At 52.2% G+C, this 12,906-nt stretch overlaps 4 protein-coding genes across 4 annotated transcripts; 1 reads left to right on the top strand and 3 right to left on the bottom strand.

Annotated features, from left to right (window-relative positions):
- Positions 1–1,310: 1,310 nt before the first annotated feature.
- On the bottom strand, positions 1,311–3,884 carry HER10_EVM0010142 (ATP synthase F1). Its single transcript, XM_035479611.1, has 7 exons — positions 3,447–3,884; positions 3,225–3,366; positions 3,129–3,150; positions 2,966–3,051; positions 2,846–2,888; positions 2,235–2,789; positions 1,311–2,178 (listed from the first exon to the last, which is right to left on the bottom strand). Exons 1-7 carry the CDS (start codon positions 3,455–3,457, stop codon positions 1,487–1,489), a joined length of 1,551 nt encoding a protein of 516 aa, XP_035329945.1. The 5' UTR covers positions 3,458–3,884; the 3' UTR covers positions 1,311–1,486.
- A 328-nt stretch (positions 3,885–4,212) lies between these two features.
- Positions 4,213–6,527, bottom strand: HER10_EVM0010773 (ATP-dependent Clp protease). The gene is made up of 2 exons (XM_035480222.1): positions 5,485–6,527; positions 4,213–5,431 (listed from the first exon to the last, which is right to left on the bottom strand). Exons 1-2 carry the CDS (start codon positions 6,150–6,152, stop codon positions 4,342–4,344), a joined length of 1,758 nt encoding a protein of 585 aa, XP_035330030.1. The 5' UTR covers positions 6,153–6,527; the 3' UTR covers positions 4,213–4,341.
- A 1,968-nt stretch (positions 6,528–8,495) lies between these two features.
- On the top strand, positions 8,496–10,995 carry HER10_EVM0009019 (alpha amylase; the record flags this gene model as incomplete). Its single annotated transcript, XM_035478522.1, has 8 exons — positions 8,496–8,583; positions 8,636–8,760; positions 8,813–8,912; positions 8,965–9,077; positions 9,131–9,822; positions 9,887–10,222; positions 10,276–10,906; positions 10,957–10,995. 8 exons carry the CDS (start codon positions 8,496–8,498, stop codon positions 10,993–10,995), a joined length of 2,124 nt encoding a protein of 707 aa, XP_035329797.1.
- Positions 10,996–11,580: 585 nt separating this feature from the next.
- On the bottom strand, positions 11,581–12,504 carry HER10_EVM0003622 (cytochrome c oxidase polypeptide 5; the record flags this gene model as incomplete). The annotated part of the gene is made up of 3 exons (XM_035473290.1): positions 11,581–11,664; positions 11,786–11,979; positions 12,282–12,504. 3 exons carry the CDS (start codon positions 12,502–12,504, stop codon positions 11,581–11,583), a joined length of 501 nt encoding a protein of 166 aa, XP_035329112.1.
- Positions 12,505–12,906: the final 402 nt, after the last annotated feature.

Here is a 12,906-nt window from a genome sequence, read left to right as displayed (position 1 = left end):
GTAATCTTACTCACTCCGCTTCCAATACCTATCTCCCTTTACTGTAAGCCTGTTGGTGGTTTGCTCTTTCTAAGACGCACCAGAGGAATTTGATACCAATTTTCAACTTCGTTGCAACATTGGTCAGTCTCGACCCTCAGAGCTTCGCATCTAGATAGACCCAGGTGCCGACTTACTTCGAAAAAGGTAGACGGCAAGAATGACGAGCTCGGACTGGAGGTATGCCGGCAAGCGTTTTGATGACGTTGGACATTGAAGATTCACTAATTCTCTGAGACAGTCAGCGAGTATCACGAGAGGCTACTCAGCGCAAGACAAGGTGAAGGCGCCCTCGGGATTCTAAAGATCTGAGCCGGACCTTTATATTCTCGCGTCTATGAGTCTATTTTCTCCCGCCTATAAGTGCAAGACCGGACTCGTCAACTAAGTGGAATAGTCTACCAGAGCCATGGTATGCTGCTGAACCCCTCTACGCATGATAACACTCGCGTTATTCGTCTTGTTCTGCAAGTACGTTCAATTATAGAATATCTAGATACTCAAGTGACCTCCGCCTCCCAATCACACCCTATGTTACTCTGCGTATATTCTGGTCGGATTATGCTCAAAAGACTAGATAGCATCAAAGAGCACCATCCATAAATAAAAGAGGATGTGAAATTCCTACCTTACCAGCAGCAGATTGATATGGAACTGACCACCTCGGTCTGCAAGATGCGGGTGTCTGACCGAGCGATTCAAGCGGACAATGCAAAAAGACCCCGACTTTGAACATCAGAAGATCAAGCAAGAGATCTCTGCTTAGATAGCTCTCCATACCAACCGTAGTGTGGCTTTCTCATCGAGTACGACGTAGGATACAGCTCAGCTCGAGCTGTTTATCTTACGCCACAGCTGCTTGAGGAAGCGCGTTGTATCTTGGACAATTCTGTCGAGGGAGAACAGTGAACCTTCAAGCCTCTGGAGTATCCACAACACTTTGTGAGCAATACGCCAATGCCTGGAAAGCAAGACTCGAAGCTGGTAGTGACTTTCCTCCAACATGCTAGCTAGCTCGAGAATTCACTGCTCTCAGTCATGGCGCTGCCATCCGTGTGATTACTTTAGGAGATGCTGGCCAAGTGATGACATAGTGCCGTAGCGTTCGTTGGAACCTTCGGGCAAGGGATATTGTCAATTATATAATGAGACGTCCTCATCTAGGTATAAGGGTGGAACACTTGCTCCCAGTCATAAACCGAATGGGATAATCACGAGCATGTCACCAGTCGGGAAGCATGGCGAGTCACTAGCATGGTGGGAAAACGGCTGAAGAAATAAGGAGATTCTCTCAACTACAAGAGGAATTAAGTAGATTTCTTGGTACACAGCTCACAAAAGAGACTTGGATTGAGCTAAGAAACCTCCCCGTTCCATCGTTCCTCTTCTATACACAGGCTCAACGCCCCAACTCTCGACGTCATTTGGTATTTTCGTCGCGAATCGTTTAGTTCTTCTCCAACTCCGCCAGAATCTTCTCACCCTTCTCCTTGGCCGAGGCGAAGTCACCGACCATGTAGAAGGCACCCTCGGGAAGGTTGTCACCCTCACCAGAGAGAATGGCCTTGAAGGAGGAAATGGTCTCCTTCAGGTCGACCAGCTTACCCTCGATACCAGTGAAAACCTGGGCGACGGTGAAGGGCTGGGACAGGAAACGCTGGATCTTACGGGCACGCTCGACGGTGAGCTTGTCAGCCTCAGAAAGTTCGTCCATACCAAGAATGGCAATGATATCCTGAAGAGACTTGTACTCCTGGAGAATCTGCTGGACGCGGGTGGCGGTGTCGTAGTGGTCCTGGCCGACAATACGGGGGTCCAGCATACGAGACTTGGAGTCAAGAGGGTCGACAGCGGGGTAGATACCCAACTCGGAGATACCACGGGACAAGACAGTGGTGGCGTCCAAGTGAGCGAAGGTGGTGGCGGGGGCGGGATCAGTCAAATCGTCAGCAGGGACGTAGACGGCCTGGACGGAAGTAATGGAACCCTTCTTGGTGGTGGTAATACGCTCCTGCATACCACCCATGTCGATGGCGAGGGTGGGCTGGTAACCGACGGCAGAGGGGATACGACCCAGAAGGGCAGACACCTCGGAACCGGCCTGGGTGAAACGGAAAATGTTGTCAATGAAGAGCAACACTGGGGATTTGTTAGCAATGCGATTCAATATCAAGAAGAGCGAATTCTCAACTCACCATCCTGTCCCTCCTCGTCACGGAAGTACTCGGCAATGGTAAGACCAGTCAGGGCGACACGGGCACGGGCACCTGGGGGCTCGTTCATCTGACCGAACACCAAGGCGACCTTGGACTCGCCATCAAGCTGAATGACGGAAGTCTCCTGCATCTCGTGGTACAGATCGTTACCCTCACGGGTACGCTCACCGACACCAGTGAAGACGGAGTAACCACCGTGGGCCTTGGCGATGTTGTTGATCAACTCCTGAATGAAGACGGTCTTGCCGACACCTGCACCGCCGAAGAGACCAATCTTTCCACCACGAGCGTAGGGAGCGAGAAGATCGACGACCTTGATACCAGTGACGAGAACCTCGGCGGTGGTGGACTGGTCGATGAACTCAGGGGGCTCGGTGTGAATGGGAAGGCGCTTCTCGGTCTTGATGGGGCCACGCTCGTCAATGGGGTCACCAGTGACGTTAATGATACGGCCAAGAGTCGCGGGACCGACGGGAATGGTGATAGGGGCACCAGTGTCGGTGGCAGGGCGGCCACGGACAAGACCTTCGGTACCTAGGGGGACTGTGAGTACGAGCGCGAAAAACTTTTCCAGGGGAGGGAATACGAACCGTCCATGGCAATGCAGCGGACGACATTCTCACCCAAGTGTTGCTGTGCAGACGTGTCAGATGAAACTCGACTTTTGCTAATTTGCAGTGGATATTTTTCCATCCGCCAAAGGTACGTACCGCGACCTCAAGAACCAGCTTCTGGTCGTTGTTTGTCGTCTCGAGGGCGTTCAGAATGGGAGGGAGCTTGGCGGTGTCGAACTTGACTGTATACACGCGTTAGTATTTGATGATTTCGTGATGGTCGAACCCCTTTGAAGGGTTTTCTTCGGATAGTACGAACCGTCGACGACGGCACCAATGACCTGTTGGTTTGTTGTTGTCAGTAACCGACATCGCCCTCGGGTCAACGGAAGGGATGAACGAGGCCATCACTCACCTGGTAGATCTTTCCATCACCGACACCGGCAGTGCTGGCGAATCTGCTGGAGGCAGGGAATCTGAAGGTAGAAGGTCTGATGGCGCGAGGAGCGGTCGCCGCAAAGGAAGGGCGAGCCGCCCGGGCGAAGGAGGAAATGCCGCTGCGAGGGACCGGTTAGCTCAATTGGGGCCAATTGAACGCGATATGGTTCAAAAAGTCGATCAGGTAGTTGGTACCAACCTCTTGAACATCTTCACAGATGATTAAGGGCGACTTCGGATGGGAGTGGAGAGGTGATGGTTGAAAGTTGGAGGAGGACTTAGGAGGAAGTGAGCAGTTTTGCTCGGGATGTACGCTTCGTCGGTTAGAGCTTTGCTCGGGGGCGTCACGTGACCGGAATCTGAGTAGGAAAAATTACCTCGCTGCGCTAGTCTCGATTTGGATGAGCTCCTCTCTCCGGGATACACCGGGTCCACGCTCGGGTTCAATTGGAGCACCGCAGCCTGGCACGCCTTGGGAACTTCGCCCTCAGGAAATGACGGGAAACTTTTTTTTTTCTTTTGGCCTGGCTCCAAGCTGCCAGACTCGCCCATTCAACCTGGAATTGAAGGATCCCACTCGGCGTGGGGACTGCGGGTGAATCTTGCAAATGTTGGGGCCTTGTTGCCTTTCCCAGGCTCTCCAGGCACTGAAGAAGAGAAAGTGCGGGCTCCCAATGCCTACGTGTCCCCGATCCCCCGGGTGACGAGAGCCGTCGCCCCCAGGTGCCAGCTTGCATGCACGCCTCAGTCCCTGACTCCCTTCCTCCTCTCCGAACATCGCCATATCCGTCCGAGCCGAGGTGTCTCCGCCGACAACTTGACATTCGCATTGAATCACTAACAATAGCTGATAACTCCACTCGCCATATGTTCCTACCTGAATTCATCATGGCTTTCGTATTCACACGAGTATTAGGTGCAGCGATAATGTTTTTTCAGAAACAACCAAGTACTTCACGACTGATGAGGAGCAACGTTCATGCATGAGTATTTACATTTCCGTGCATCATGAATCCAGCTCAAGCACCTTGCCAACTCCAAGACTCCGTAACTAGGGAAATGTATATAACATAAGCTCATTGTCTGCGACAGCCTCATGCACCACTCTGGCCAGCCTCGCGATACTGCTCAAAGGTGACATCCTCTGGCCGCGATCCAGGTTCAGCGTCCTCGTCAGCCATACGCCGCTCCAGTTCCAAACGGCCGTCCTTGCCCCAGTATCCGGCTTTCTCAGTGCCCTTGACGCAACCTTCGGTGATCAAGACGTATGACATCGGCGCATCGAAAATCGGCTCTGCCAAAACTCTCTCCATCTCCATTTTGAGGCCTCGAGCTCCGGTCTCGGCCTTCGCAGCACGTTCCGCAATTGCATATAGGGCTTTCTGCGTGAAGCGTAGCTTGGAAGGGTATGTTTCGAACAGAGCAGTGTATTGCGCAACCAGGGAGTTGCGCGGCTCAGTCAGAATTCTGTAAAGATCATTCAAGGATAAAGGACTAAGTGCACAGATGTTGTGCACTCTACCAATTAGTTCAGGGATGAACCCAAATGCCTGCAGGTCTACTGGCGTCGTGAGGTCCAAGGGAGTGTATGCTGAGGCTGGTGCCTCGGGGTCAACATGTGGCAGATGCGAGAATGATTGGCGCGGTAAGTCGTGCTGATTGCCGGCGAGGCCATGTTTTCCTTTCAGTTCTGAGCCGAAGCCCATGGATGGCTTCGATACTCTCCGGACAATAACCTTGTCAAGACCAACGAAAGCACCACAAAAGACGAACAGAATGTTTGTCGTGTCGATTGTGTACTGATCGACCTTGCCCTGAGGTGGAGTCGATTGAGGGGCTGACGTTGAACTCGAAGAAGTATAATTTGTTGTAATAGGAGGTGTCGATCGTGACGAGCGGTTGTCCTTGACGTTGATTGTTACTTTGGAGCCTTCGACGAGCTTGAGTAAAGCTTGTTGAACGCCTTCTCCGCCAACGTCGCGGCCATTCATGCTCTCCCTTTTCGCCAGCTTATCGAATTCGTCTAGGACGATAATTCCCTGCTCTGTAGCCTTGATGTCGTAATTCGATTCGATTAGTAGTCTCTCTACGCATGTCTCGACATCCTGTCCGATATAGCCGGCCTGGGTGAATCCATTACAATCGGATATCGTGAACGGTACGTTGAGCTTCTTGCTTAAAGTTCTGTTGCATGTTAGACTTTTGGCAGACATTGAGGGTATCCATGGCAAGCCTACTCTAGTATGTATGTCTTTCCGACACCGGTAGGACCGATGAGCAGCAAGTTGCTCTTGTCAATCTTGACTGGAGGAGGGGTTGCAGGTTCCTCGGCAAGATAGGAACCGTCGAAACCGGTTGACGACTCATAACCTTCATCCAAGTGTTGCGTAGACTCAGCATGCCCGGGGAACTCATCTTGGGGCCACTCGTCATCAGCAGGAAAGCGCTGGAAGGCAGATTGACGACCTCGCTGACCTTGAACAGGATGAATGTCACGCCTCTCGAGAATGTCTCTATCTCGGGCATAGCGTTGCCTCTCGGCCTTTTCTCTCTGTAGTTTCTCCTCGTGTTCCTGATGCCTTCTCCGTCGCACTCCTTGATAGTGGTTGAAGATGGTGGAGCAGATGGTCTTCTTCGCTCGATGTTGGCCGACAACATAGTCGTCTACACGCTTCTTCAGGTCTCGGGGATAGAACTGCGGAACTCCGAAGTTGTTCTTGTTGAACATGGGCCCGCGTCCAGTATCACTAGTCGGATCATAACTGCTTGTGAAACCAGAGTTGAAGTCTTGTGTACGTCTTGGGGCGGTTCGAGCAGCGGAGGAGGTGGAGAAGGTGCGCTTAGCGCTCGAGAGGAGTAGGCATCGTGCGCATGTATAGGCCTGCGGCCTCGTGGATAGAGCCATTGTTTCGGGTGCCCGGTCAAGGGACCATAATCAGATAGCTGCCGTGATTATTTGATCGTGGTCTTCGTGTTTGGGGGACGTCGGTAATGATGACGGGGAGTCCGGTGACCGGAGGGGATGTCGTGAGAATGTGGCTGGCTCGATAGATAGGCCGGATAAGGGACCTTGCTCAGAGCTGTCGGCGGTCGTGTGGCCCGGATGCGGGGTTGGGGAGCTGGAGCTCCAGCACAGCAGCGCTTAGGAGCGGCTAACACTGGGGAAGACTCCCAGCTATCTGCTTGCTCTTCGAGAATGGTTTCTAGATTGCTCACCTTCCTAAAGTCAATTCCCGTGGCACCAGAGCTTGCGTTAGCTTGATATACCCCGGCCGCGATCACTGACATATCTTGGATTCTGCCCTATTTGGGAGTGGTAATCGAACCAGATAGGACCGATCAAGCTTTTGGTGCGAAGGTACTGTGGCCCATGTCCATGCCTGAGCCTGGGCTGCCCATTGAACATCTAGCAGAATACTGAGAACAACGAGCATTATAGATTACTATGGCTGCCCATTGGAGCTGGGGGACGAGGCTGCACATTGAATATCCGTGAGGGGATGAATTTGTATTGTATTGCAGAGTGAAGGGCGTTTTATTAGTTCTAGAAACAGCCGTCTCTAACGGTTTCCCAATGCGGACCGTGAAATTCAACGTCGGTTTACTTTGGTAGGTAGAAAGTTCTTCTTCGTCCGTATAAGTTGCCATGGCTGTCTATCATTATGCAGAAATATGAAGAGGATTGCGTTGGATGACTGGTGCATCTGGTGTGAATCACCCGAATCTACGAAGTTGCGCCTCTAGCCCACCCCCAGAGTTTATGTTAGCAGAAAAGCTCCACCACTGTGCGTCTGGCATGCAATTCTCAGAGGGCCCACGACGTATCGGTGATGGCATTTGGCGACGATAACGACATATCGGTCCCACCAATGCTGATATTGATAACTCGTACTCGTCTCCCCTGTTCCCCTTTCCTCTTCTTACTGGTCGATGGAGGGCATTACCTATCGACGTTACCCTCTTTTCCTCACCTCGAAGGAGCAAGGTGCAAAAACCGGCAAGCAAGCAACGCCTCCATCAGTCCATCAAGTGAGAAGACGGGGTTGCCGAGCAAATTCAAGTACCAACGCGGAGTTTCAGCCGCTAAAAGAAGTACCTCAACCTTCAGCGTTGCCTTTTCGCCTTGGACTTGGGCTGGATCAACTGGCACACTGGATGAGCGCTGTGGGTGTGCCACCCTTCCGGAGGTGGCGATGAGTCCAATCGGCTGCGCGGCGCCTTGGTCGTCCATCAACCCCGTTTTGATTCGGCCGGTGAATTTTTTTGTTGTTGAGAATTGAGATGCACCAAACAGGCATCCCCAGGGAGGGGTTCTCGAGTGGCGGCAGCATATTTTTTCTCGTTCCTACCTTGCCTTAGCGTCCTGTCACTTCCGATGGAGCAGCAATTCTCGTTGAATTGGTCGCACCAGCCAGGCCAACCATCAGTGAGGTGATGAGAGGAAGGCCTGGACCTTTGCCCCGTGGGTACCACTGGTGGTGCTTCATCCTATCGAGATGTATGGGGTAATACTTTGGGCTACCTTAGCATAGTGTACTGACCGGGCTGCTTTTGCGAGATGCGAGCTCCCAGCTGCGTTGCCCCACGACGTCATATCATGCACAGCGCCAATTGATATACCTTGAGCTCTCCCTTCCCATCTTTAGTTCTGTGGTTTGGAAGGTTAAACCCATCCCAAGCTTATCCCGGCAGTGCGGGGGAATTATCAGGCAATCCAAACAGACTGTCACTGGCATTTGTCCAAGAAAGCATTCATCTGTGTTTATTTCTCTCCCTTGCATCTTCCTCCTCGACACCGTTGGCCGACCTCTTCTCTACACCAAATTCAACGTCCAACGCTTGATCGAGAACCCCAGACTCGCTCAATTCCTGCAGAGATTGCTCCTCATCTGCGCATTCCTTGCTTAGCTCCAGACCCCTACCGACCTACGTTAGGAAAGGCGTGAAATCTCCATCGAGCTCAGGTACTTGCTTGGCTCTGCCGTCACATAACTGTCCTACCTTACCTTACCTCACCTCACCTTACCTCAACATTTTGTGCGGGGAGCTTTCCATTGCTTCCAATCCCACCCCTCGCTGCCTCTTCCTTTCTCACCTTACCCTGCTTCACATTGCCGACCATCTCTGAACGACACCTGACGTGCTTTATCTGCTCTGCTTTAGATCGAGTTCAGCTCAAACAACCGCGGTTCTGCCCCGCACCATCAACTTCGTCTTACCACCGCAAGCTCCATCGCCATCAATCAACATGGCCGCCGTTGCTCAGAACTCTGCCAATACCATCGCTCTGGACGGACTGAGCGGTGCTGCCGATGGCTTCCCAACCGACGGCACTGGTAAGCTTCCTCATCATATCTCCTTGTAGGGCCATTGTCTAAAATATGTCAGGCGTTGTCAAGCTTGACCCCTGGCTGTCGCCTTTTCAGGAATCCTTGAAGAGGCGCTACTCCCGCGCTCAGGACTGGATCAAGAAGATCAATGACACTGAAGGTGGGCTTGAGAAGTTCTCCAAGGTAAGTCAAGTGAGCTCATTATTTCCCTCCAAGAGCTAAGGTGAATGAATAGGGCACCTCACTCTTTGGATTCAATGTCGACCATGACAACAACATTATTTATCGAGAATGGGCACCCAACGCCACTCAGGCTTTCCTGACTGGTGACTTCAGTGAGTTGAGTCGCATCTAGTATACTGGCACACGCTGATTGGGCGTCAACAGACAATTGGGACCGGAACTCTCATGAGATGAAGAAGAATGACTTCGGAGTTTTCGAAATTACTCTTCCCGCAAACAACGGCCAGGCTGCAATCCCTCACAACTCCAAAGTCAAGGTACGCTCATTTCACCGTATTTTTGAGGCGTGGTTGGGCTCACATCATTATAGATTTCCTTGCAACTTCCTAGTGGCGAGCGCGTCGACCGGCTCCCTGCGTGGATCAAGTACGTGACGCAAGATCTGTCCGTATCTCCAGCTTACGATGCTCGTTTCTGGAATCCTCCTGCGGGAGAAAAGTACGAGTTCAAGTACCCGAGGCCGCAAAAGCCTCGCAGCGCACGCGTATACGAGGCCCATGTGGGAATCTCATCACCCGAGTTGCGCGTTGCAACTTACAAGGAGTTCAGGCAAAACATGCTGCCCAGAATCCGAGATCTCGGATACAACGTTATCCAGCTTATGGCAGTTATGGAGCATGCCTACTATGCCAGCTTTGGGTACCAGATCAACAACTTCTTCGCCGCTAGCAGCCGTTACGGACCACCGGAAGACCTCAAGGAATTGGTCGACGTGGCTCACAGCATGGGAATCACTGTGCTTCTCGATGTTGTTCACAGCCATGCCTCCAAGAATGTTTTGGATGGACTGAACGAATTTGACGGCACAGACCATCAATACTTTCACGAGGGAGGACGTGGCCGCCACGAGCTGTGGGACAGCAGGCTGTTCAACTACGGTCATCACGAAGTGATGAGATTCTTGCTCAGCAACCTGCGGTTCTGGATGGATGAGTACCACTTTGATGGTTTCCGTTTTGACGGTGTGACGAGCATGCTCTACCAGCACCACGGTATCGGAACGTAAGTGCTCAACATGTTTGAGACCAGTCCTTGGCCATTCCTCGCTAACAACTACCAAATACAGTGGATTCTCTGGTGGCTACCACGAGTACTTTGGGCCGGACGCTGATGAGGAAGCGATTGCATACCTCATGGTTGCGAACGAACTGCTGCACTCATTGTACCCGGAGGTTATTACCATCGCTGAGGATGTTTCGGGTATGCCGGCTCTTTGCCTGCCGCTCTCTCTCGGTGGCGTTGGCTTCGATTATCGACTCGCCATGGCTGTCCCGGATATGTGGATTAAGATCCTCAAGGAGACAAAGGACGAGAACTGGGACATTGGCAACATCTGCTTCACTCTGACGAACCGGAGACATGGAGAGAAGACTATTGCCTATGCTGAAAGTCACGACCAGGCGTACGTTCACCCTTTGTACTAAACTCATGGTACTTGAAGCTAACTGGGATCAGGCTTGTGGGTGACAAGACCCTCATGTTCCATCTTTGCGATGCCGAGATGTACACAAACATGTCAACCTTGACCCCCTTGACGCCAGTCATTGACCGCGGCATGGCCCTCCACAAGATGATTCGTCTGTTGACCCACGGTCTCGGCGGCGAAGGCTATCTCAACTTTGAGGGCAACGAATTTGGCCATCCTGAGTGGCTTGACTTCCCGCGCGAGGGCAACCAGAACTCGTTCTGGTATGCTAGACGCCAGCTGAACCTCACTGATGATCATTTGCTTCGATACCAATTTTTGAACAACTTTGATCGCGCAATGAACACCACCGAGGGCAAGTACGGCTGGTTGGCTGCGCCTCAGGCGTACATCTCTCTCAAGAACGAGAACGACAAGGTCATTGTTTTCGAGAGGGCTGGCGTAGTCTTCATTTTCAACTTCCATCCCACTGAGAGCTTCGCCGACTACAGAATCGGCATTGATGTGCCCGGCTCTTACAAGGTTATTCTTAACACTGACTCCAAAGACTTTGGAGGTCACGCGCGGGTGGATGAGGGAACTCGATTCTTCACCACTGCCATGGAGTGGAACAACCGCAAGAACTGGACCCACGTCTACATTCCCAGCAGATCTGCTTTGGTAAGGTTTCCGTATACAATAACAGGATTTATGAGACTAACAGTGTATAGGTGCTTGGCTTGGAGTCACCCATCTCCCAGCACTCCTAAACAGTGCTGTTACAGTAAAGAGGAAGAGGGCCATGAATAGTGGAAGACAACTAGAGAAGGGGAAAGAGAAGCAGACTTACTTACCAAGCTAATCACAATTGTCATGAGTTATGCAAAAGCACTGTGTTTCTAGAAACCAAACCCAATAGATTTACTACCTGTTCTTCCAAGCTCCTCGTCATGGTTACCTTACATTGGATCACAAGTGAAGAGGCACCCATTGGCAGCCTGTGAACTGTGATATCTTTCCATACAAGGGAGAATATTACTTACAAGACCAAGAGTTGAAGGTTCGTGAGATAAACGTGAATCACCACATGTCTAGACACGACATTAAGGGGCAGCTTTGTTTAAAGGAACAAATGGAAATTTGCTTGGAATTCAGCTCTTTTAGTACAGTATTTACACCAAGCAGATTGGGTTGTCCTCGAGTCACGTCGCAAAGCCCCCTCAGCCCATGCCAGCCAGCCTTCTACTAGTAGTCATTTAATACATGGGCAAAACTGCCATGGTGTGCGTCGAATTTGTGATTCGTGATTCTAAGAGACGAGATAGGGAAGGGTAACGGGATATCGGGGAGGGAGTTTAAGCCTTGGGAGGAGACTGGACCATGCCCTTGCCGGAGTAGCCCTCGGAGGAGAGACCAGTGAGGGGGTCGGAATTTTGTTTCTGTACGCGAGTGGAAGAGTTGGTTAGCCATCTGATGTATTTTTGTTTTCGACGTCGACGCCGACATGTCCCCCATTCGAGGACGGCAGTGAAAGATTGCCAGCGTGTGTATGCTACATACCTTGAGGAACTCGTTGGAAGCCTCCTGGTACTCCTTGGTCATGGTGTCGGGAGCAGGGCCGGCGAACATGCGGACGGTGGAGAAGATGGCCAAGCTGGCGGCGACGGCGGCCATGACGCCCCAGAAGACGCGGCCGGTCTCGCCGGCGGGGGTACCGGAGCGGGGACCGTGAGGGCCAAAGGCAATCCAGTAGGCTGTTGAGACAATTTGCGTTAGTTTTTTTGTGAGGTTTCTCGATGTGACGCAATGCATATGCACAGGGATGGGGGGGATGGATGTGAGGTTCGTCTGGGGTTCGGGCATCAAAAAAAGCCAATTGAGAGAGAGAGCATCGGATGGCATATATAAGATGCCTCCCTCCTCTCGAGCAATTGATGTTGACGAGCTTCCCTCAATGGCTTTATCTCCCTTTCACCCCTCTCAATCCCCTTTCGGCCGACATCGAACCACGTTTCCTCTCTGTCTCGACGGAATATAATGGAAAATAGTCACGCACCGGCCTTCTTCTCCTGAAGGGTGAGCTCAGCCCAGGGGCCCTTCATGCGGTCCCTCAGGGCCATCCAGAGCTCGGCCTGCTCCTGGAGGGGCATGCCCTCCCATCTCTTCTCGATGTTGGCGAGCGTAGGGTTGGAGATGGCGTGGGTGGAAGCGGCGCGGCGGATGACGGCGGAGTGGGCGCGCAGGCCGGTACGGGCCAGGGAAACGGTCGGGCGCAACATTTTTGTGTCGGGGTTTTATGTGTCGTCGGAAAAATCGCTAAAGGGAGAACGGTCGAGTTCGGAGGAGGGAGCTCAATTGGAGCGATTGAGGTTCGTGGACGTCGCGGGTGGGGGGGTTTCTTGCGAGATTCGTGATGGGCGTCGAGGAGGAAGAAGAGGGTTTTTTTGGTCTACCTAGAAGTTCCGGGCAATCGTATGATTGGAATTTCGATTGCAATACGCCGGCTGCGACTGGGTGATTGGGAGATCACGTGATGCTTTTGTGGCCTGTGCGAGAGCCATCCATCCAATGGAATTGAGTGCTGGGCACAGGGGGGGCGGGCCACGGGGGGTGTTGCCGGTTCCTTCACCTCGGTGTCTGGGCTGACGGGGAGCTTTACGGGTAGCTCTTCAGTGCACCAA

The sequence above is a fragment of the Colletotrichum scovillei genome, assembly GCF_011075155.1.
Source record: "Colletotrichum scovillei strain TJNH1 chromosome Unknown Contig00009, whole genome shotgun sequence".
Taxonomy (NCBI): Eukaryota; Fungi; Ascomycota; class Sordariomycetes; order Glomerellales; family Glomerellaceae; genus Colletotrichum; species Colletotrichum scovillei.
This window is presented reverse-complemented; position numbering and strand designations above follow the sequence as displayed.